General features: G+C 40.1%; 2 protein-coding genes across 2 annotated transcripts in view; one reads left to right on the top strand and one right to left on the bottom strand.

The window, feature by feature from the left end:
- TG (thyroglobulin) overlaps positions 1-26,210 on the bottom strand; it is a 143,308-nt gene that overhangs the window by 35,089 nt on the left and 82,009 nt on the right. The gene's annotated exons all lie outside the window — the stretch shown is intronic.
- Positions 4,152-26,166, top strand: SLA (Src like adaptor). The gene is made up of 8 exons (XM_057379068.1): positions 4,152-4,362; positions 9,100-9,193; positions 14,444-14,543; positions 17,810-17,896; positions 19,247-19,350; positions 20,911-21,042; positions 23,016-23,148; positions 24,026-26,166. The coding sequence occupies exons 2-8, from the start codon at positions 9,133-9,135 to the stop codon at positions 24,243-24,245; spliced, it is 837 nt and encodes a 278-aa protein (XP_057235051.1). The 5' UTR covers positions 4,152-4,362; positions 9,100-9,132; the 3' UTR covers positions 24,246-26,166.

Consider the following 26,210-nt stretch of genomic DNA (forward strand, 5'->3'; position numbering starts at 1 on the left):
RACAGAGGAAGTTCCAATGACATTTTTCACTTTGGCCCAGCCAAAAATGTTCGGTACTGAAGTGCTAAGAAGCAGTTGAAGCTGTTACACAATCCACACCAGCACTGTTACACCGCTCTCCGAAATTCATAGGAATGGGAGGAACTTTACGGTGTTGAGCAATAAATGGTAGCACTGGAAATGGGAGGCAAAGCCTTCAGTGCTCTTTAGTTCAGGGACCAGGAGTATTGCCAGCATTGCTTCATCTCTCTTTTCAGTATTAGAGATTCAGCTAYGCAGTAGAAATTCAGAGAGTAGGAAATGTTGCAGCTGACAATGGTGAGAGGCTGATGGATGCCAATCAGAACGATGTGAAGATGAATTCTCACTTTGGTATCAGGCTGTGACCAACTGAGCTGAGGCTGCTGCCTCTCGCACACTTCCCTTTTGGGACATCATAACTCAACAGACCTTCATTGGTGCTATCATGGCAATCCCAAATCTTCCTCCACAAGTTCTTGCTGCTATTCTGATGAAATTATAAAAAAGAACATATGGACCTGTGTTTGGTTTGTGTGGTCAGGTTTTGGTAGTGAGGGAGTCTACAAGAAGTAATTGCAGTGTTGTGTGCAAAAGTGAGAGTAGAAAATCTCAGATGATCATAATCATGCTTTACTTGTCATTATCCCACTGTTTAATTGCTAATAAATTAAACTAATKAAAATAAATAATTTCCATGCTTTACCTGTGATGGTAACTAGTGGATGATCTTTCCCTTACTTATATGAATACTTCTTACTTATCTTGACCCACAAGAATTTCATTCTATTTTCTTTCCCCTGTCCCACTGAGAAGGGCAGTGGCAGAGCAGGTTTAGTGGGCAGCTGGTGTCCAGCCAGAGCCAGCACACCACAGAGTTATCAGTGTATCTCTGTCTCACAACATATCTGGAAAAKACAATTGCCATATCAGCAGCAGTGCTGAATGTCTTTTGATTCCTCATTTAGTTTGGAAGCTTGCTTCTGCAAATTTTTTCATAAGTTATTCAGAACGGATCTAATGCTTAGAAACTTCAATGGAAATAGTTTTTATCATCCACAATCTGCAAACCCAAACCCCAGCTTCCTCTCCTCACATTGCGACCTCTTGTTTTTTTCCAAACTGACTTGAAAATTAAATTCTTGCTTGAGCCACATTTTTCTCCTCAGTACATGCAGTCCCTGCAAATGAATTCAGTTTCTCTGATGACTGAAACCAAAGGAGGCTTTCTGTCTGTCCTGAACCATGCTACAGGCAATGCAAACAGCAAGTACAGCAACATCACCCAAAAATGAGATCAAAAGACATCTAATGCAAACAGTCAGACCAAGGAAATGTCCTGAGAATTCTACTTTCCCAAAAGAGCCAGCTGTACAGCAATATTTTATTTGTTAAAAATAGGCACTCTCCAGGCTCAGATGCACACAGTTCCCAGCCAGAAGTATCTGTCAGACCATCTGGTTTGACCTCCGGGATAGCCAGGGCTCTTCCATTTCCTGACTGCTGAGCTCAAGTGCTTCCTATCACTTAAAACATGCCTTGTGTTTGACTAAAGCCTGATCTTACATGAAGCATTTAAGCTGGGCTCAGGGACACAGAGAAATRGATACCACAGCCTGCTCCTTTGCAGATTGTGCCTAAAGGGAATCACTCCTTGGACAGACAACGGAACCTTATTTCTGTTTGAGGGTATCTTCAGTTTCAGTAAATGCCAGACTAAAGATTCTGTTTAAATCCTATTTTTTCTCCCTGCAAAAATAAGCAAGCTGTAACTAAGCGACCACTGACTCACTTTTCCAATCAATTTAGGAGATCATTCTTTAAAAGACCGGATTTAAAGTATTTTCAGAAGCTSTTGTCAATTTGGAGCCTTTTTGCTTATTTTTTGCAGGGTTGTTTTCCCATATCCTGCTCTGTTTTTCCTTAGACATCCAATTCTGCATAGCGACAAGTRCTTACAAGGCACCCAGGTTTCAGGGCTCTATGAGATGACGTTAATGTCATTTTTCCAGGCTTTCACAAAGTCTGGCTTCAACAGCCTGCAGGAGTAGAAATCTTTGGGTCGAGCTCAAGGGAGTATCTGTCACAGCTMAGAAGACATTTGGCAAACACGTGGCAAACACCAGTAAAGGGAGTGTAACAGGGAATTGGCAGGTCAGTCCAGCAACAGAAAAGGAGACCAAGATACAAACATTTTTCCCTCCATAACTGTCTGGTAGAACTGTAACTTCCTGATAAAAATGGGGGAAAGGCAAGAGTTCTCTCTCTTATATATATATATATATATATATATATATATATATATATACATATATATATATATATATTAAAAAAAAAAAAAAAAAAAAAAAAAACAAAAAACAAAAAAAAAAACCCACCCAACTTGCTGAAGAAGGAAGATTTCTTTTTCATATATCAGCGTTTGCAAACCCCTCTTTGCTGACATCACAGGCAAGGGCAATGTTCCTCTCATGAGTGACTCAGAGAGTGCCCGTGTCAGGTTAGTGACTTCAATAACAGGATATGAATRCTTCTAAGATAACATATAAGGTCCCACTAAATTCATATAAGCACTTTCTTCCATTTAGATGTAAACACTACCTTATCAGTTATCCTATTTAAAACAAGGTATTAGCGAAATGAACTGAAAGGGTAAATCAGCTCTCATCATTGCACAMGAACAGACAGCCACAGGCAGAAATKACACGGAAATGGAGAATTCTATTTATCCTCCCTCCACTGCAAACTCATCTTTTCCCCTACAAGCACGGTACGAACTGTGCCTGAGATTTTCTGTGTTTGCAGCGGATCATGTTCTATCAAAAAAATCCAGACTCTCCTTTAATGGGGCCAATCTTTCCTGCCCCATTCCTGAGGGCATCTTAGGATGTGACCTTACTCCTGGTAAAGGCACCAAGACCTTCAGAGGCAGCCTAGGGCAGAAGGTGGTGAGAAGGATCAGGAAAAGGCTCTGCCTCTGCCTATTCCCACATGCAGACATCCCCTAACMCATGATATTTTAGTAATTCCAGAGACACTGTTCATCAGTTTGGAGAATGGCATTAAGGGACATGCATGTCACATCCTTGTGATTGGAAGAAAGCAAGAAGGTCCTAAACTATCAAAATATAACTGGCCTGGGTAACCATGGAGCTGTGCTACAGTCTGGTTAGCTTATCAAGCTCCCTAGGGCTTTCCTATCTCCTCAACATGAAGACTTCTCATATAGCCTATGAAAGAGAAAGAATATTTTCCTGAAATTACTGTAGCTCCAAATTTTGGCACAGCTTTGGGGATTTGATCAGTGTTTCCTGGTGTCAATAACAGTTACACAACAGCTCCCACATAAGCACCTACTTGGAGCTACTCTGGTGTGAAAAAGGAACTCTACTTGRGCATATTGGGTTTTCTGGTGGGTTATTTTGTTTTCTTTGGGTTTGTCAGGTTGTTTTTTTTTTAATATATTCTCCTATACAACGTTGGGGATGTGAGTTTCTCATATCACATCTTGATTATAAAAGCAAAGGGCAAACCTTAATAAATCCGTTTTACTTCTACATTCACATCCACAGTACAATATTCTTCAGTGCCTTTAGTCAGGTTATTTAACAGACCACTATCTTGGCTCCTTCATCTCAGACACTGAGATGAGGAAGGTCCTGAGGCTTCTGCACTTTTTACAGCTAATGTGAAAATGGGCTTCATAGACAGGCTTTCAATCCATATTTCTTCATTGCTTATATTAAGCTTCAATTATTTGCAGACAGGTATTTTGGGGTACAGAGAGAAGCATAAAGTAAAGGCTGCATTCCCATTTAGGCGCAATAAAAGCAAAAACAATGTTTTCTGCCTCTTCCTGTCTGTCAGAAAAAAAAAATAGCAAAACTGGATAAAAGAAAACAGTTGGGGGATGAGCATTACTGGATAAATAAATTTGGAAGAAGAAGAAGAAAAAAAAAAAAACAAACCCTTTCTGTGCAAGTAATGTAAACCGGGTTATTTTCCTCATTTTTCATATCTGCTAAAACCAGCCCTGATTCAATACATTGAAAACCTCCCTGTTTTTCTCAGCCCATAGATAAAAAATGCCTTCAGTAGTGACTTGCAACAGGAACCTCATCTGTTGCAAACACTTTGAGCCTTCCTTATTTCTCAGAGAGGAAGTATGTGGCCTGTTTGGCAAATGCTGCTCTACATGACAGCGTGAACTTCACAACACACTCATTCGACCGGCTGCTCCTCGACTTGATCAGCTAAACCTTGCTGGCAGCACGAGAGCTCTACTATGACTACGGCTTTTTTCAGAAATACTGCAACCTGGAATGCCATGCCAAGCATTTAAAGGTAATCATTGTTGTGATATATTTTAGATTGTCTGTGTATGAGGCCAAATGTTTCAATTTAATTTATAAACAAGGGTGTTCTGTTTCATTAACAATGACTGTATTCAGACTGTGGATTTCAAGTACCATCAAAGGTAGAAATAGAAGAGCCTGCCTTGATTCGTTTCATAAGGAGTGGTACTAAAGATAGAAGGGACAAGGAGTATTTCTACTGAAAGCTCACAGAAAGACAGATGCTTAGGACCTTATGCTGAGGCAAACTGCATTTCACTGTAACCAAAATATGAGCCCACAGATTAGCGGGCTTTTTATTCAAAGTGTTAGAAGTGTTCATGGTGTGGTATTTCTGTGTTGTTTCATGTTTGCATGTGTCTGTGAATTACTCTGATGAGAGTATTATGTTATTCTTTCTAAGTGCAAAGGTATAAGTGTGTCAAAGCTGAAAGGACGTTCATAATGATTAATGATAAATTAAGGGAAATTCACAAAAAAAAAAAATTTACAGCTTCTGGAATCTAAGTTCTTTTGCTTTTTCTTTCCCTACATGAAAAATGACAGGTTGCTGCTGCTTTAATTTTTCAAGCTAAATGGGATTCAGATATTACCTGTGAACCTTATTGAGAATTAAACCGTAAGATCTTGGCAGTATAAATGTGAATACCAGGAAACAAAAATAAAATAGGCTATAGCATCATAGGATTGATGAATGTCTTAATTGTACTAGTCTACAGTATTCCTTGCAGAGGGGCTTTACTCAAGTGCTTACCTTGCCTTTTTATTTCTTTTATTCATTTAATTTCTTTATATTTACTAATGCTCAATAATTTTAAATATAACTTTGAAAAAGTTGTTACGAAGTGAAAACTTTTTGTTCTGAGCTATCAAACTATTGGAGAAGCACGTTTTCTCAGAGAACAAATTCTTCAGGAGGAAGTTATTACTACATGCGCTGCACACAGGAACGGAAGGGGAAAATTGTACYGCAGGTTTTGGGGTCACTTGATATAGGTCAGTGGGATTCCAGTCTTGGCAGGTGAAGAATTCATATAAATTCTGATAAATAGGACACAAAGCAGGACTGGGACTGTCGATGTTTCCTCATCTTTCTTTTGGCAGTGAAGATCCCTGAGCCCTAATAGCTGTGTGCAAAAACAGCCATGGCTGCAGTGGATGCCTTTCCTTGGCCATCATGAGCACAAGTGGAAAGGGGAGGGGAGGAAGAACCAATGCTTGGAACATTGCAAATATGATCTTAATAGTCAAAACCAAATTTTCATGCAAGAATGAGAAGGTGGCTGATGAGCAGGAGAGCTGCAGGTAGATTTTGGTTCCCAGCAGCCCACCTGGCTGAGCTGAACAGCAGCTGCACTCCATGCAGGGATCAGGGTAGATAAGACAGTTAGTTTAGGGTCTGTCATTTATCTTTAATTCTTCCTAAATCACTCTCAGTGAATGACTTTCCTTAAGTTCCATCACTCAAGAGTAAAGTGCATCATTGTTTTAGAAATTCAACTCCAATTTGTACACTCTTACTCTACAAACCGTGACGTGCCATTGCCAGCAAGTAATCAGAAACAATCTTTTGACTGCCCTATTTCAAATAAAACATCCAATTCCTTCCATTTTCATCCCATTTTCAGACATCTGCAGGTTTAGTCATACCTCAGAACGTTCACTCCACCACCTTCAACTGGACTATAGGAACATTTACTCTGTCCATGTGCATAATGACAAGTGGCCTTAATTGTAAAACCTAGTCTGATGTCTCATTTTCCTTTCATTCACTTTGGTTAAGTGAATTAACAGTGAGGGTCACAGCTTTCCTTTTTTATTTTTTTTTACTTTTACTGAACACTTCTGCCATGAGTCTGGAGAACATCTTGAACTCTCTGTCCCTTTCACARCTTTATGCCACCAATGGTAGTGACAGTAAAAGAGCACGGAAAATGCAAGGAGACACAGCAAACTGCCACGTTAGTGACAGCAAAGCCCAAAGACCTCATTGCCCTTCACTGTTACTGAAAGTTCTCTATAAGGTTTGCATTTTCCACAAGCCAGATCCCTCCACATCTAAAGCAGCAGCAGCACGGAGCTGCAYGCTCTGTCCTGATGACTTTGGGCGTCCTTCAAGAACGATTCTTGATATGGCAAAGTGAACCAGTTTCAGATGTACCCTGCAAAAATACCATATAGGGACCTGCCTGCTGTCCAGTATTTAATCCCTCTGGACTAGAGAGTGGTGTAATTGCAAACTACATTTAAGCAACCCTGCAGAAACACTCCAGGTATTTTTAAAACATTCAGAGTTTAGATCCTTAAACGCCATCTAGAAAAACAAAGGTGCCTTGGTGGAATATGCTGTGCTTTTAGGAAGATTGAAAGCCTAAAGTAAAATTTTGAGAAGTCTTTCCACTGCGCGTGAACACTACGTATCACTTTCCAAAGTGTCTCAGGCACACCTGAAATTAGGAGTAGCAAAAATGCCCTTGAAAGCACTTGGCCACAAAGCTGACACTTGTAGGATGACTTGTTCTCCGGGCCCTCAAATAACAAGATTCAGCATAAAGAGTTACTTAGACGTAGGACACTTTATTTWTTTTTTTTTTTCATACTTTAGGGACACAAAATGCAAGCAATTCTCATCTAAATATCAATTTAATGTGTCAAAATTGTAGATGGACATAAGATGTTTATGCTGTCATTCTTGCCTTCTGTCTGGAATTGCACAATGTTTTTGGTAACTGCAGCTTAGATTCTAAACTGCATCTAAGAGCAAGATTTGAGCTTCACTTTTGAATTACTGCAAAATGGATCTGCTGGAGCACAGAGCTCAGCAGAAGTTATCAGTGCAGGTATTTATCTCACTGTCCTGGCTGACTTTTGCAGCCCTGTTGAGCTCTCTATTGCTGTATCCAGGGAACTTTTCTGGCTAATTTGAAGATGAGCCAGGTACATCTATAATATCTGTAGCCAAAGTACTGCCTGTACTACTCCTATGGGTTTACCTCTTGTTCTTGATGGGATACAACTGAGAAAAATATTCAATAAATTAAAATTGGGCCTTACAGAAATATATTCGTAGTTAGATCAGGAAATTATGATGCTGCAAGCAGACACTGCTTAAATTCTAGGTTTCACTTTTAGAAATTTAGATGCATTTATGTGAAGAAATATTTTTTTTGTTTGTTTTCTATCAATAGACCTTTATTTCAGACATACCCAAGCAGTTTATTTAAATTTAAAGGTGCTGTTTTATTCAGCTTCTAGACTTCTTCTATCAGGCTATGAAACACCTTTTTGTTCTTGTGAAAGCAGGTTTCAGATGCTTGTCAGAAAGAAASTGGCACAGCTGCACCCTCCAGATGTGCCACAAGCCAGTTCTGAGGGCAGACAGCGAAGGGGTAATGTGCCATTTGGCTGGTGAAAAAGAGAATTCTAGCAAAGAGCCTTTGGGAGCAAGCATTAAGAAGCTTGGAAAGCAGATGAGGTAGAATCAAACTGTGTGYTACCATCTGTTCTAGCACTGAGCTCATTGCATTTGATAAGGGACAAATTTTCCTTCTTGGAATGGCATTTTATGCTGTGGGATGTCTTCCTAAACTGGCTGTAAGACATTAAAATTTTATGGTATTAATCAACATAGTGAAATTCTGCCAATCTTACTCCAAAAGACAATTAGCAATAAAGGCTTGCTGATGTCAGCAGTTCTACTTCTCAGGCTGGACACTTCTCCAGCTGATCCCATGAGRCTCTAGCCTGTGTGAGTAAAGAGCAAATTCACCTTTCAAATATTTAAGCTAGAAAAGGCCATAAGATGCAAAATACTCAAACAATGCTGCTAGAGCTTCTGCTACCATTTTCACATGGCAATGGAGAGAAATTTATTTTTAGAAAATAATTTCTCATTAGCTGATGGTGTTATTTAGATTTAATGTATAGTTTTTAAATAGATATAGCTTATTGTCTTCTGCCTTTGAAAATATACCATAATATGAGACACCTTCCACATTCAAAAGGCTTTTCTCTCTGTCCTCTGTCAAGGAGAATTTGGATGGCTACAGCAAAGCTATGAGAAGGGACTGTTACTCTCACAGTATTTAGTTCCACAATTGTCTGATACTGTTTCCTGTACAACCACCAAAACTTTTTAAGACAAGTATCTGAAGAATTTGGGCTGCTGGCTTTATGCAGGACTGTTTTGAGATCAAACATTTTTTAGACAAGGTGTTATTAAAAAAAAAATAAAAATTCAAATTGCCCACATTTGTTGAAGGCAAAACTGTATCAGAAAAAACCCCAACCTACCAAGCTAGGTTGTGTTCAGTAGAAAACAAATATAATATAAACACAGTGCTGAAAAACAGAGACATCAACCTAATTAGATCCGCTGCAGCCTCAGAACCCCAAATGCTGAAAAAAACACTTTGTATATGAAATGCCCATATGGGCACAGCTCTGCAGTTACTTCCTATTGTGCTGAGGTACTGGTAATGGAAACTTTTACTACATCATGTTCTTCTGAGCACTTCCCYAGCTGTGGTTTTCTGCTATTCCCCYGATAAAAGCACCAAAGTGGTGAGAGTTTAGCGGGTATGTAAAACTCYCGCATGAATTTGACACGAGAGTTCTCAAAAGCAAAACTGTACGAAGTCGGAGACGCCCAAACTAGGTCATTTCTCATCTGTTGGCACAGCAGGTGTTACTGTGATGTTCAATTTCAATGTCTGCTTTGATTCAGTTCCGAAGAACTTTGACGGAATTAGCGCGCACAATGGGAAATACTGTGAAAACTCCAAGAGCATCTGAGGAAACAACCATGCCGARCCAAACGGGTGAGCACTCATTTCATTCCTTTCGAGAGAAAAATACGTTCACAGTACATGATAGACTCAGCCATGTGTCTTTCTTCACCCGCCTGACAAGAGCAGGCAAGTGCGTGGCTGCTGTGGGAGAAGGAGGGCATCCACCAGACAGGGCTTATTTTTAGCTATGTTCCAGCTCATTTTCCAAGAAATGCTTTAATTAAAAACCCCAAATGTTAAGTGTATTATTTGCTGGTGCACCTTGAAAGATGKTCCTTCATCAGAAAGCACTGAAACRCTACTYCAGAAAYCAGAAATGCTGTGCTTTGACATAGTTGCATGTGRTATTTATACAAATTTATCCTTGAACCTCGGGTTTCCTTCATTCAAAGTTAAAAATTTTAATGATGCTATGCTTGCACTGAACCTCATGTCCATCCATGGTCAGATAATTGCACTAAAAGTGGCATACAGCCAACTTGTCACCAGGTTGTCCATAAAGGCTCTAGAGGAATACAAGTTTCACAGAGCAAGCTGCCAGAGGAGGATATAACACATCTGCCCTCTGCATCCACACACGAATAAAACAGGTTGCAAATCCCTCCCTGCCACCTCTGTAGGCTGGTAGAGGTCATGCACTGGAGGGGGAAAGGAAGAGGGATTTGGTGATCAGCTGCTACAAACTGAGAGTGAGTGGGTGGAGAGTCAGCACAGCCCTCATGGTGCACTGACACAGGCAGCTGGCACGAGAGCTGCAATAAATCACTCCCCAAAGGTGAAGAAGAGAAAGCAAGGTTTTTTTCCTTTGGGTTTGGGGTGGGGTTTTTTAGTAGGGTTTTTTTTTTTTTTTTTAAGGGAAGGAGGCATTAATCAAAATTTTTTGGGTTTTTCCATAAAAGATTTTCTGCTTGAACTGCACATTAATGTAAGGAGAGGGAATCAGTCTGGTTTTGTTGTTGCTGCAAGGAAACTCAGCCCTGATTTCAGCGTGGTCAGAAACTATCTGAGATGGGCAGCCTTGTAATACCTAGGTCCTAATATAGCAGAGACCAAATAATACTCAGCTTGTTACTAATTTTTTTTTTTTTTTGCTGCTATTCCCAACAATTGCTGACATAAATACCACAAATAAACACCAAAACAGAGACATTCATTCACTCAGAGCAGGACCCTGCTGATGAGCTGAGAGCTTTCGTATATGCTAAAAGTGAGGATTTAGCAGGGCTGAAAACAGCATCCCTTCCCATGGTGGAAATAGGACATATCCCCTAAAAGATAACTCTGCAAACATTGGTAGCACAGGATTACAAGGGGAAAATACACATTTAGGAATTCAGGASTCAATCTRCTTGCACTCCCCTACACACCTAGCACATCCAGAAAGATGCCTTGCTAATCCTGCCTGACCTGCTACCACCTGGGGAGAGAACAGTCTCCTGTASCTGCAGTGGCACCTGCCAAGGGCATAAGGATATCTCAGACACTCCCACAACTGAAATTGCACCAGATATATATGCWTAAACATCCAGAGGCAGGGGTTTTGCCACARAAATTGTCAGAATGATGRAACACCTCTCCTAKGWGKTTGGGAGAGCTGAGGTTATTCAGCCTGGAGAAGAGAAGGCTCCAGGAAAACTTTACTGCAGTTCCAAATACTTAAAGGGGGCTTAAAAGGAAGCTGGGGATGGACTTTTTAGCAGGGCTTGTTGTGCTACAACAAAGATAATAGTTTTAAATAATAGGGTGGATTTAGACTAGATATAAGGAAGAAATTTTTTACAGTGAGGATGGTGCAACATCCATTCGTAGACCAGGTTGCCCAGATTGGTGAWAGATGCCCCATCTCTAGGAACTTTCAAGATCAGGTTGGATGGGGCTCCAAGCAACCTGATCTAGCTGAAGATGTCCCTGTTGCAAAGGGCTGGACTAGAAAACCTGTAAATGTCCTTTTCAACTCAAACTATTCTATGATTCTAGGATTTATCAGCCTCTCTTAGTCTGGATCAGAGCAGCATTTTTAATAATGGCTTAGATGTTGTTAATGAAAGTTKGGAATACAAGCATCCAAATACAATGAAAAAAGATTTCTGAAAATTAGCCTGGTACTAAAGCATATGTTGGGGTTAATCCAGTGAATTGTTTGTTCACCTTCCTGAGCAGATCAAACTCTAAAGCATATCACAAAACACAGAAGATTTCCACCAAGCCAGGAATAGACTTGTTTTAACTGAGGTGGAAGATCCAATCCACAGACTTTCAGTAGTTGAAATAGTTATTAGGAAAAGTAGGTTTGACACTGGCTCATTTCAGTGAGATGGAATAAAACGAAGGACTGAAACAGAAGAGAAGGAATGAAAGAGTGTCCAACAAAAAGGGGGAAGAAAGCAGATAACTGGAGCCTGCAGGCTTCATTGGCAGTGATGAAGGCTGATGAGCTGGATCTGGGTGCTCTGCCTATGCTCTCTACTCTCTAATAATGCTTGATAGCCCATTGCCAATAAATAATTTGACACACACAATATCTCATCTCACACTTTGCAAGACATGCAGGGGTGAAGACATCTAAAATTAGCATGTACTTCACATTCATTTCCTATTCCTWAAAAACCACACAGAATTAACACCTGGTTCAGTGGAAATGATTGTGCTTCGATCTTTCCACTCTAACTTTTGAGTTGCTCCATTTGAGAAGTAACCTACACTTGCACTGTGGAGGAGAGCTTGTGTTAGATAAACTCGGGCAAACCTTTTTTCTTTCACATCTTGAAAGTGCAGGGAGCTCAGCAKATCAAATCTATTAGATCACTGTGAAATTTAGGTGTGAAGAAAGTGTAAGTTGTTTAGTTCCTGTTTCCAGGCTTTTGTGTTTGTAAGGAACGAGTATATGTTCTGTGAAATGTTGTAGAGTGTGGTGGAGTATTTTGCATCACCAAAAAAACCCAGTGAGGTTTGACTTTAACACCAACCAAAATGAAGGGAAGAAGGAGGGGGTTCACTCCTTTCTTTACACTTTTATATAACAGCATGTAGTTTAGGAGGAACACATTTGCATGGATGTGGAAGACAACACTATGATAAATCCCTTCCTCTTCAGARCTAAAAATTGGCATGTAAAACTGAAACAAAAATAACTATAAATATGAATGTGTAAGCAAAGTAACAAAGGTCTTGCTAGAGTAGAGAAAAAGTCATGTACCCCATAGTGCATAACGAAATGCAAATGACCAGTATGCAAGGAGAGCAGAAAAGCACTTTTTTTTCCTCCTTCACTATGGAAGCAGAGTATTTATAAATAAACAGCATAAATTGTTAAAAAAGCATTGYTAAAGGCATGTCCTTAAGCTAAAAAAGTTATATGCCACCTAGAACAATTTTTACAATCTGCAATGAGAAATTAGGTGATGACAGTTTATCCTCATCGTGCACTTCTTAAAATGCACCTTCTGGCTGGTATTTCTTGCAGTCCTGGGTAAAGATTTTGTTTTGTCAAAAAAGGCTCAGGTGTCATTAGCCTCAGGTGCTGAGTACTTTTGTAGACAGGAAAGTGTCACTAGATTTTCTGGGTGGAATGAAGCCATCAAAGGCTTAGCAGAGAATTTCTTCAGTAGGGATGAACTAAGTGTATAATCATACAATCACACAAGTTATCTTAGCGTGATCACAGTGGTTGGCTGCACTGGACTAGTCCTGTATAATCCMGTGACACTGATAACTAAGAGAAACATGGCACTACTAATACTAAACACACTGACAAAATTCTCATAGAATGGTTTGGGTTGGAAGAGATCTTAAGGATCATCTAATTCCAGTCTCACAGCATCAGACAGGGATGCCATCCACTAGATCAWGTTGCTCAGGCCCCACCCAACCTGGCCTTGAACACTTCCAGGGATGGGGCATCCACAACTTCTCAGGGCAATCTGTTATTTTCTGCATGTTTCCTTCAGCCTTCTATCACTGTTGCTGTGAGTTGTTTCTGAGGTCCTGAAACACAGACTGAAAATAGAGCTGGTTCCAGCATTCATTCAGGATGTTGCACCTAGGTTTCCTCAAAAAGCTGTCTTCCTTAAAGAGAAATCGAAAATGAACCTAAATTAAATGAGAAAAAAATATGTCTAATTTCTTTCTCTCCTACCCTGAATTCACACCCATTTTTGCACATGTTGGGCTGCACAGAGTGGGAAGTATGGATATGAAGCCACCTCTGCAAACATTCTGCTCGATGGTGTCCCAAAGCACTGGGTGCTGATCCTGGTGGAGGCAGCAGGAAGCTTTGTCTCCCTGTGAGCTGGTGGAGGGTACTGAGACATGCAGAGGGAAGGAATTGCTTCCAGGAGAAACTCTGGCACTGTAGGGCACAATCCCTACTGCCAGGACTTCTGCCAAAGAGCTCAAGACACCGAACATGACACATTTCTGAGTCACCCAGCTGCCASCATTTACAGAGCACCACAGATTCCAGCAAGATGAGGAGCATTTTATGTTCGATAATCTCAGTTTTTTGATAAATGCTCCTTCAGAAAACCAGAAGACTCAACATGAGTCCTACACAGGGTGCCAGACCCAGAGTGATCCCAGCTGATGTGAAAAATCTTCTCATCTCCTTGCTGACCTCAGCTCTCAAATTGCCATTGTGCAATGGTTTCATCCTAAACACCCATGTGCCTGTTTTCTTTCATTGAGGCTCAGGGTGTCTTGGGTTACCTCTGGTACAATTTCCACAAGGGTGAGAACAAAGTGCTGTGGTTGTTCATCAAGCTCCTTTGAAAGGTGGTGGAAATRGGCAATAATGGCCACACTCTCACTGACCTTGATCTAAACTGATTTCATATCTTTGAAAAGGATCAGTGGTGTTAAATGATGGAACAATTCAACATRTCTCTTCCTTTTCTCAAATATAATGCTACAAAACTCTAGCTGGAGGCAATTAGAAACAGTGCTATTAATCAAACTGCGTTACTTCCTAATACTATAAATACTTACTAATTTTTTTACTTTCAAATTGAACATGTCCTCCAAGTATGGTAATTACTGAAAAAAGTGGTCTAAATTAGTTACTTACAATTAACCACGTGACTTTTTTATTTTTAATATCTTCACATTCTTCTTATCAATCTATAGGTTCATCTTTAGCTTCTTTTGTTAATTAAGTGACATTTCAGAGATTTTTTTTTTCCCATTTGACCTCTTACATAAAATCTATCATACTTAATGAAATGTACAGTTCTCTTTCAGAACCCTACCTTTGTTTTAAGTGACATTTTCTTTCTTCTTTAACAGGTCAGGAGAGTGACTTCCTTGCTGTTCTCTATGACTATCCTTCAGCAGATATAAGCCAACCWATATTTCATGTAGGGGAAAAACTACGTGTGCTATCAGAGTAAGTTGATCAATTTAAATCAGGTTTCATTACAATTYAAGCAAAGCTCTGTTTTATGCACCTGGCCCAAACTGGATGCAGTTCAGCAAAATGAACTGAGTTCAGAATTTTCAAAGAAGGATGCTTAGCCAAAGGGTAAATTTCCATGTAGTTTAAGTATTTGGGATTACAGACTGTTCTTTCATCCTTAGACTTCTCTTAGGTTTCTCAAGCTGGACTCAGACTCTGTTCTGAAATAAGACTCAGAAGAGAATTCTGCTTTGAAAAATAATTATGAGGAAGTATTCCCCAAATGTTATTGGAAAACAGAGTAAGAGCCAAAATAGTTTGAATAAAAAAGGGAAATCATTCTGAATTTCTTTATGTCAAGTGTGTCTGTCATTTTCTCTCTCACCCTTTTTAATTTAACAACTCCATTATGATTAAGTTTTAGAATTTCATCCTGATTTAAGGCAAATCAAACAAAAATAAAATAAAAGGGGCTCTTTTCCCCCTCATTTTTTCTTTTTTTTAATTGACTCTGCATTCTCTTAGAGGGGAAAAAAAGAAGTCAGAGATGTCCCAGACAGTTCCACTCAAAAAATGTAAGAACCCCAGAAGGCAGCAGACTTAAGAGCACTAGTTCAGACTGATCTTGAGCATAGTACAAATATTGCCAGACACAAGAATGAGCACACCTCCTGAAAAATGGAATCCAGCAGCCCTGATATTCCTCTATGTACAACTTGTATCAGCACACAGTGACCTCCTGGAAGTTACTCAGCCYCACAGCCACTGTTTGGCACTGCTCAAAATGAAACGAAAGATTTCATTTYTGCAGCTGGTGGAGCAGATGGATTCAACAGGAGACTGACACATTAATAGCAGAGAAATCCTCTAAGGACTAAACTCATTTTCAAAATTCTCAAGCAGATAGTGAAATGGCTGGAGGAGAGAAGTGTTCAAGAGAAGCATTATGGATGACTGATGAATTCTCAGACTCTTCTCCAGGCCATCATGACCTGCAGTGGCATTTGTCAGTCACACAATGACTGCATTTATGTCCTGCTGACAGTGCTTTCCTGCCTCCCTGAACCTAGAGGTCCCAAGGCTCAGACAATACTACCAGATAAATTTTTTGCTGATGGAGAGTTCCCCTAAACCAGGGGAATTCTTTGGTAGCTTCTGGCAGCATAAACCTTGCTGCTGTTTGCAGAACATAGAGGATGTCATACAACAACTGCTCCAYCTTGGAAATTCCATCTCACAGCCTCACTCTCAGCTTCCATCAGCTGCAGGACCTCACCCCTCCCATGGCTGCCTACACCCATATCRATGGGAATTACATGTATGGCATATCATGTGCATACATGTGCTTCAAAGCATAACCTCCTGCAGGAACAGCTTCTAAAAGAACAGGCTTTTGCACCAGAAGTTTCTGACATTTTTTGTGCAGTGATCAAGGGCTTCTCCTGATGGATAAGTAAGAGCCAAAGCATGCCTTGATGGGAATGTTCCTCTTCCTGTTTTGAATCATGAGCTTGTTCACAGAAGACAAGACAATCCAACGCTCAATGCAAACCACAGTGCCCGAATGCAGGACCTGTTCTGCCCCGCTGGGGTACGTTCTGATGTCAGCAGGAATTGTTTGCCTGCAGCCTCTTCCTGCTCATAAGCTGTAATTCYTTTTCCCAAATCATTCAAAGAAACAAAACACAGTAAAAAAAGAAGAGCAGCACAGAATAATCAGAGCACAAGTGATGAGGAGTCACCAGAGCGAAATCAGCATGAGCAGGCAGCACCTTCTTCTTTTCCAACAGCAGCTTCTACCAAAGTCATGATGTGCAGTGAAGGCTGCAGGCAATCAGAACCACCAGTGCTGCCAGGAACAGGATGTATGGAATGGAAATGGATACAGAAATGCAACTCCTCAGATATTTGTGACTGCTCTGGGTTGGCAGGATTAGAGAAGCATCACTGGCCCAGTGTCTCGCTCTCCACACTGGTCAGGCACCTTTCATTTCAACTGCATTTAGCTGGCAGTAGTCACACCAAATGTCCTCCAAGATTCCCCCTAATCTACATAATTTCTGTAATTCCTGCCCCAGGAGACGTGCTTTGGGATTTTTATTCATCATAGGAATTTTTCAGGGTTAATAATATTAAAATTTGGACTGAGAGAGATGATGAGTCTCTCAATTTTTTTTTTAATTGCAATTCTTGTTTCTGTCCAGGAGAATTCTGGGGGGAAGAAAAATAAGACCAACATAACCTAAAATACTTATTGATAATTTGATTCCAGCTGGAAAACCAAACCCAAAACTTGTGGGGCCCTGAAATTTCCAGCTCTGGGCAGTAGATACTTCCATTTTTCCCTCAGCACAGACATTCTGGACCATGGTCCCAGCAGCTATAACTCATGACATGTAACCTAAATGACTTCAGCTCAGCTGTTTTGACACACACTGAGCCTCTAGTCTGCACTCTGGGCATTATTTTAGGAGTATTTATCTGAACATCCACAAAAGCAGCATTCAAACACAGGACATTATTACTTGGATTCAAGCTCATAAAGTGAAGCTGGAGAGAACCCATCAATCATCAGCATCTTTGCACTGTGACTAAAGCTCTGCAGTGTCCCTGTGAAAATTCTTGGTACCCTGTCTGTCTGAAGGGATTCAAGAGCCAAAGCCAGCATTCAGAATCACAGCAATAACCTAAGATATACTGGGGGAAATACTTATGTCTGTAGCTCCAGCTATGAGGTCTTTTTTATTGGACTCTGGTCTGCCATTCATGGAAGAGAAGGAAAAGAGCAAACGGTGAACGGGGTTCTGTTGGACTGAAAGCCTGAAAGTTCCCAAGCAGGCAGGCTCCATTCCCCAGGAACCTCTGCCCTGATGTTACAGGGCTGTCCAGACACAACACACTCAKCTGTAAACCGAATATCCTGGACACCAGCACAAGTCTAGCTGTGGGAAGGCAGAGCACAGCATGCTTTAACCACTGAGTATTTACCCTTCYTCTTTCAACTACARAAAAATATTTTATTACTTACGTAATATAAATGGAACAAATGTGGCTTATTTCTGTGTCCAAATGTAATTCTCAAGTRGGTTTAGAAATGGGATTACTCTAAATTAAACCAATCTGGGTCCCMTTCTGAATACATAGTTTCAGAAGCACACCCAGAAAGGTGCTAATCTCTATGTCTTCACTAATTTCCAAAATGACGAGAAGCTCTGAAAATAAACATCTAAAATATGCCTTCWCTTGCTTTCACACAGTGAAGGAGGCTGGTGGAGAGTCCATTCCCTTACAACAGGTCGAGAAAATTACATTCCAGGAAAATATGTAGCAAAGGTTTATCATGGGTAAGTAAATGATTTCCCATAGCCTTTCAACACTACATTTATATATATTTTTATACCTCCTCTGATTACTCAGAGTCTTAATCCAAACAATGCCAATAGTGACTGGACAGACAGAAAATTTATTTATTGACAGTCTAAAATAGCTCTTTWGAAAACTGAGAACATCAAATCCACATATAAATTTAGACTAAATGAAAAGGAAAATCCTTCTTTTAAAAGCTGGAAAGAGCCAAAACCACCTCAAACGGCATATAAGATATTTATTATGCTTCTGTTGTATGGACTGATCTCTAACTTTAAGACACTGATAAAGAGAGCCTCTTTAGAATGAATTTTTAATACTCACATAGAGTAAAATTTAAGCTAGGTTTGCTCATGAACAGGCCAAAAAGAACAAACAGACACACTAATAAGTCATCCAAGAATGTAAACTTTCTCACTGGAAGAACTAAGGAAATTTCAGACATTTCTTGTTGCCCTAGACACCACTCAGGAAAAAGAAAAAAAAACCAAAAAAAACCAAACATTAAAGCACACACTTAAAAGTTTTCTGGCAAATGTTTTAATACCTGTTTAGTTTTAAGGATATGAACTGTGAATGTCACTGTGAACTATGCAAGTGCTTAAATTTTAACGTGCTTTTACATCCTCCTGAAACAGAGATGCTTTCCCAAAGACTGGGCACAGATGTGGGGTAATGGAAGCTTCTGTCTGAAGCTTCAATGACAGTAGACTGGATCAAACACATGAGAACAACTTTAAAATAAAATGCCAGTAACTCTAGACCAGCTGAGCAAGCCCAGCTGCATGGTCAGGCACTGGCTGTGGCAAAACACAGCAGTGCACCAAGCTAGGGTGAAAATTTGTAGGACTAATTCCATTTTCCCTTATCCACAAAACCCATTAATTGAAATGGTTGGACTGTTCCCTAGTAGAAGCAAAATAATTGTAACTTATTTGGGGTTTATTTATGATACAATTTGGGGTTAACAAAAATGGTTTAAATGAAAAAGAGAGATTTAACTAATGCCACAGATGTCATTAATACACAACATGGATCTGTCCCCAGTAATTCAGATCAAGGCAGCTCAAACAATTTTGTTTTCCTTATTAAGTCCAAGTATTACTCTTCTCTTAACCTCACAAAGGTTAATGAAATTCAAAACCAGCAAAATTTTCTCCATAAACTGGGGGAATATGCCTGAGCATAGCTGAGAGAATAACTATAGAAAACCACAGCGTTATTTCTGCAGTCCCTTTTCCTGGCTAAGGCAGCACTTTCACAGCCACATGCTGCTCTCTGTTTCACTGGTGTCCAAATTTCAGAATTTGTTTTTTCCTGCTTTGCAGCTGGTTATTTGAAGGGCTGGGAAGAGAAAAAGCAGAGGAACTTCTACAGCTACCCAACACCAAGGTYGGCTCCTTCATGATCAGAGAGAGTGAAACTAGGAAAGGTGAGACAATACAGATTTTCTCTCTCTTGACCTCAGGCATTAACAGTTTTACAGCTCTTCAATAAACTCCCTGTCCTGCTTCATATGGATCAGTCCCAAACCAGAAAAAGTAAATAATGGGAAGGTGAAGGCACCCAGTGCAGTGTGCCAGCCTTCACCAGTCACCTACTGGAAASAGGATGATTGATGGCCATGGAAAGTTCCACGGGCATCAGCACAAACAAGACACAGTTGTTTAAACACCATCATTTGCTTTGGTTGCATGCAAATCTTGTGAGGCAGTGGCAATTTTCAATGAAGGAAAAGTCCCAGTTTTGCCTTGGTCCACAAAAAAATTGATTTATGAAGCTGTAAAATGCACACTTAGTAGTGGGGGTCTGATAAGTGTGTTTCCTATATAAACAGTGGGGGAATCTTCTATTTACTTTTAAAAACAGCAGGCCTTTAATTTTATTTTCCTTCTTTTGCTACATGGGAATTATAATGTACCAGCTTTATACTTTTATTTTCTTCAATGCGAACATAGAAACAGAATCACAGAATATCCTGAGTTGCAAGGGATCCATCAGGATCGTTAAGTCCAGTTCCTGATCCTGCACAGGATATCCCAAGAGTCACACCGTGTGCCTGAGAGATTGTCAAAACACTCCTTGAACTCTCTCAGGTTTGGTGCTGTTACCACTTCGCCAGGGAGCCTTTTCCAGTGCCCAAACACCCTCTGGGGGAAGAATCTTTTCCTGATATCCAACCTAAACCTCCCCTGACACAGCTTCAGGGCTTCATTCCCTTGGGTCCTGTCACTGGTCACCAGAGACACGAGATYAGTGCCTCCCCCTCCATTTCCCCTCATGAGGAATCTGAACACAGCTGTGAAGTCTCCCCTCAGTCTCCTCATCTCCAGGCTGAACAAATCTCCCATGTGCAAGGTTCTTTCTTCCTTTTCTAAGCATCGGAACACATCCTAATATCACAATTCTACAGATAAAAGGGAATAATGGATTATCTGTTCTGACCTCTTGCATACCACAGGCCAATTATTTTCTTAACATCTATATTGAATTCAAAGAAATTTAGAATTAGCATTTAGTCTTTGCCAATAAATGGTGCAAAACATTTCTAAATAAAGAAACAGAAAGATTGAAATGGCCATCTCCTGCCATGACTGCATTTTCAGACCTCAGTTACTGCATTACTCGAAGCTGACTGAACCAGAATACCAGTCTGAGCCTGACCTCCCTATTCATGCAAGGCAAACAATTCCTGTAAAAGCCTATTTCCTTTACTCCATTTCAAAAGATCCCATATCAGCAAAAATAAAGGAAAAGCATACCAGAAATTTAAATTCAACCAAAATCTCAAGCCATGTTGTACCATTTATTATACTTATGTTTATATATAAAGTATACTATATCAGTATGAATTAGGATGGCCACTCAGATTTTTTCAGCTCTTTCTAAAATTTTGGGTAATGGCACTGCATCTTACAGATACCCTGTTCTGCTGAGATACCAAATCAGGACTGCAGCCCTACTATGGTGTCATTTGTTCTTCTCTCTCCAGGTTTATATTCCCTGTCAGTGAGGCACAGGCAGGTGAAACATTACCGGATCTTCCGCCTCCCCAATAATTGGTATTACATCTCTCCACGGCAAACCTTCCAGTGCCTTGAAGACCTTGTCAACCACTACTCAGGTAAAAACAAGTACAGAACAAACATATTTTCCACTGGCAACTGWAAAACTATCTATTAAAGGTTCAGAACAAGAAGTTTTGCCTATGTCCAAGACTTGCAATTGGTGCCACAGAACAAGCAATGGAAAAAGTTTAGGTTTATATATTTTACTTTATTATTTCCTAAATAAAATAGGCTGGCCTTAACAGCACAACTGAAATCAACACAAGAACTCAGCTAAAAAAAGCCAGATAGGCTCTGCCTGGATTGGTACAAGACATTGCAGGGCCATGTCAATAACAGTATTTGGGCCAAACATTAATGTCTAGCCTTTCCCTAGAAAACTWCCAAATGCTACTTCCAAACTTCCAAATGTTTGTAGGTCAGCACAGGTCAGGGATGTCCAGCCCCTCTCAGAGCACACCTAAAGTCAAAGTGTGAGCATGCAAAAATGCTCATCTGYACAGATGCCATGTACCACAGTTCCGGGTTCCAGAGGCAGAGTTTAACCCCTGGCTCACTCTGCTCRCCAAGGACACGTCTGCCATTTATTTATCTGACACATGGAAGGGCTGACAGCTTCAGGGCATGGAATACCAGGTTCTCTGAGCTCATTTCTCTTAGGAGTCACTAAGCACACAACCTTATATGCAGCAAAAAAAAAATTCGGAAATGTTCTAAGCTTCTTCCCCACCACTTTAGAAGAAGAGCGTGGCTGGAATTTATCAGCAGAACTTATAAAAGGAACTCATGCTATTAGCTCAGTTGCAGATTCAGCTGCCACTGTTACTAATATCAATCCAGTGGATGACACCTTTTTCAAGGACAGTTTTCCAGATTTATGGCAATTTCACCGTGCCAGACAAATAACTTGACAAATGACACAATTAAGTKGCTGCAGTTGCCATGCATCATAATGAGAACATTCTAAAATGAGGAAGGAAATTGCAAAAAAACTAATTGCCTAAAAGTTACAAGAGAACAATATGTTCTGTGTTTTAACTAGCAATGGGTACTCTGTAATTTTAAAAGCATGAAGTTACCATACCTGACTATTTCAGAGGTAAAAGAAAAAGTGAGCTGGCCAAAAACTGCACTCATAAACTGAGGAGAAAACTCACATTCACATTCAAAACAAGCAAATTTATATAATTGTTCTTGAAATTTTAAGAGAGGAGTAAGAATTTGGACAGGAGAATATATATATATATATGTGTGTATATATATATATATATATATATATATTTACATGTGAGCTACTTGACACCTTTCACCAATTAAAAAGATGCAAGCAATTGAAGCCTAAAATCTGGGGTGAGACAAAATCCAGAACTTGAAACAATTAACATCTATACTTGAGTTATAGATGTAAGAGGAGACACTGTAAGATTTAGCTCTCCTCCTTCCTCCACCATGAGAAGATAGAGAATTTCACCTGAATTAAGGCTCAGAGCTGTAGAACACCAGCATYCAGCCATGATGTTCTCTACTTGGGCAGAAGAATATCTGTGATGTTCCAGGGGAGCAAGAACAGCATAGAGAGCAGAAACATTGATGAAAGCAACATGTGAACCTCAACTCAATCCACAGCCACCTTCCACAGAAGAATAGGTGCACACACAATCCAATCTGATCTTTTTTACACCCTGATTGCATGGCTGAGACAATGGAGGGCAAAAGCAGAACTCACTGAGAGCTCTGAAAACCTGGTTTAAGTTTCTGCTTTGTCACAAACTTCCTTCTAGTCCTTGAGYAAGTCACTTTGTCTTTCTGTGTCTCAGTTCCTCACTTGTACTGCATGAAATAGACCCAATGAAAAATTAAAAGGCAAAGGTATGAGGAAAGGAAAAAATTAAGCCTTTGTTACTGTGTCCTTGCTGAGAACACACAATTTATTGACTGCTATTACYGATCCAAAATTGTTTATTTGAGCATGTACCAGGGAAAGAAAACAGTAAGCAAAGATTAACTGTGTCTTCATTTCCCTATTCAGAAGTTGCTGATGGCCTCTGCTGTGTCCTCACAACACCTTGTCTTACCCAGTGCACCAACAACAACACCGTGACAAATCCAGTTCCTCCTGTGGTGATGCGGAATAAAAATTTCAGCTGGAGAAACATTCACAGGTACCACACACAGCACAGGYTGCCAGAAACAACAGGGCTGTTTCCAGTCTCAAATATACTTGTACTTGCAACACAGAAGACACAGCTACTTATTTCCTTCTCCTGAAAGCAGATTTAAAGTTTGGGCAATCTGCCAACACCAAGCTAACCCATGAAAAACTAGATTGAGCTGGGCATCCAGTTAACTTTGAAAGAAAGTATATCAAAGCATTTAATCATTTCTCCTATCCAGCTATCCACATATTCTTTGGGACTCCTGAGCCCTTTCACCAGGGGGGAAGGAGTAAGGGCCAGGTCACAAAGCCAATGAGCTCCAGGGCTGCTGATCCATCCCCACGGATCCCTGGCAGGCAGAAGTGGCTCCCCTTTGCCCACACACCCAGGGAGGGTGCAATGAACACATTATCCCAGAAAAAAATCTTTCCTTTCTCAAGACACAGCCCAGTTCACGAGATTTCTAATGTCACAACTGCCACAAGAGAAAGTAGGTCAGGTTTCAGAAGCTGGGGAAACAACCACCCTCAGAAACAAAAGCACCTTTTACTTTTGAAGTGTAAATTTCCCTCCACTACTCTTCCTTCACAAAAATTCATGTGCTTACGAAGGCAAGAAAATTTTGTGCAGTATTGAGGTAATTTTTCCTACAGGTTAAAAAGAGAATATAGATGACACTTCCTTTTCAAGTGCCAGAAAATATTTAGATACTACTRTTGTATTAGATTTTTGAGAAATGCTGACAGAAATGCTGGGTGATCTATGAGGCAGGAATGTTTTTATATAACAAAAATAACATTACTAGGTCTAAAAACTGTTATTATTATCTCAAGAGGCTCAGTCCAAGTAGCTGAAATRGTAACAAAATTTTGTTCTTTTAAAGGCTGGAGGTGACTGAAGATACCAAAAGCACCCTGGCAGCAATGGATGAGTCTTGCCTCAGCTATGGCCTGAGGGAAAGCATCACTTCCTACCTCTCCCTAACAGAGGACGACAATTCTTCTTTTGCAAGCACCAGAAGGAAGAAATCCCARTCTCTCATTTACACAGGCAGCAAGCGTAAGAGCGCCCTTCACTTCCCACCTGCCTACTTTGAGGACTAAATACAAGACAAACAGRAAAAAAACACAAACTGACTAGTTGGAAGAGAAACCAGAGCATCCTGTGGTCCTGAAGTCCTTTGACAGCTGAGAAATACAGCCAGTCCAGCTGGTGACCCAACCCCAGCAGTGCTTCTGCATTTTCTCTTCTAAATGTCAACCAGAAATCTTCTCAAGGGTGCTATCTCAGCCATGGCATATGTTGGGAATGTCCCCAGAGTACCTGAAATTAGAACTGCCTCAAAAACAGGATAAACTGAGATGGACTCTAAGTCAAAATCCAAATGGTGCAGGGGAAGTGCCCAGCTTTGTACAGAGGTGACTGCAAAGGGAAGGACTAACTACAGCTCAAGAACTTAAATTAAGTCTTATTTTGGCATTCTCCACAAGGCTGAAAACCTTCTTTACAGAGCCTGCCTAGGTTGAAAAAATGAGCCTTTTTCTTCTCAAGATGGAATTATCCATTGTCATTGAGAATGGGTCAGAAAGCCATCAATAACCCCAAGAAAATACCTAACACCTGGTATCAAAGAAGTACCTGGTTATAGTGACTCCATACTTACCTTATAGGAGAAAGAACTAAAATCACTGACTTTACAAGCAGCATTCAATTCTCTTGCTGGCAATGGCCTGCAGTGTCATAAAACAATCACAAAATTAGGAATGGGATTAATTTCACTGAGTTCCTGTTCATTCCTGAGATGGGAGTTCAGGCATAGCCAAACATGTAACTCCACTGCTCATGATAAAGCAGATAAAAGAGAAAACAAAGGGGGGGCTTAAGCAAAAAGTAAAATGTGATAACATTGTGCCTAACTTGTAAAGGTTGGCTTGCAAAGGTGTGACCTTTCATGTATACAGGAAAATATTTTAACTTCAACTTCTGAAGTCAGCCACATATTTATGTATAATATTTATATTAATAGCAGCTTTTTAAGCAATTAAAATAAGAGAACAAATCAGTAACCATGGATGTCAGAGATGYTTCCTAATTTCTTGTCTGAAGGGAGTCATGTCAAATAGTATTTACACTTTCCATCAAACCACTTAAGGATGAGAAGGTTTTCTGAAATTTTTTTTTTTTTACATGTATGTACCCTTCTTTAAGTGATAAAAGATTTTCCTTTGAATCTGCCTTCTGATTGCTTTCTAAACCAAGGAATCACTCACACATGAGGGTGTAAAATGCTGCAGCCTATGTTCTCAAGCTTAGATAGTTTCAATCCAATATTCTCTTGTACCTTTTTTTGCACAGATTTGAATAATGAAGGTTTGAAGAAACAGAGAATTGGAGAGGTTATATATAAATATATTTACTTGTAAACAACTCTTAGGAAAAATCTATGTGCTCTTTWAATCTGGCATCATGTCATTTGCACTAGCAAGAAAGGTTCAGGGATCTAAATATTGCCCAGCCTATTTAAGCATATTTCAGAATTTAAAATGATGAATGTGATTTGGCCAGTAAACATTGAACTACAAAAAGCAAAAGAAACTCAGGAACTCTAGGCATTTGTATAATCTGATTACTRTTACTAATAATTAATATTTTACGGTGACTGCGTTTTATCCATGAAATGTATATGGGGAGCATTACAGATGTCTAAGTCATGACTTGTATTTATTCATTAAAATAATATTCAGTAGTTACTTTGTGTTGCTTTTAGAAAAWGGAAAACCTGGTGAGCACTTTTACAAGTACCCAGTCTGGCAATGCCAGTGCCACAAGGTGTCTGATGGAAGGTGACARAAGAATAACAGAGCCCACGCAATTGGCAGCACTTGGACACCCTCTGTGAGAAGGGGATAAGACAGTTCTGATGTTGACAGGTTCAACAATCACAGACCAGCTCAGCCTGAAAAGGAGCTCCAGACATCCTCTGCTCCAACCCCCCTGTTCCAGCAGGGCCACCTTGAGCCATTTGCCCAGGACYRTGTCCAGATGGCTTTGGAATATCTCCAGGGATG

The sequence above is a fragment of the Malurus melanocephalus genome, unplaced genomic scaffold (genome assembly GCF_030028575.1).
Source record: "Malurus melanocephalus ecotype Western Australia unplaced genomic scaffold, MMel_1.1 scaffold_385, whole genome shotgun sequence".
NCBI lineage: Eukaryota > Metazoa > Chordata > Aves > Passeriformes > Maluridae > Malurus > Malurus melanocephalus.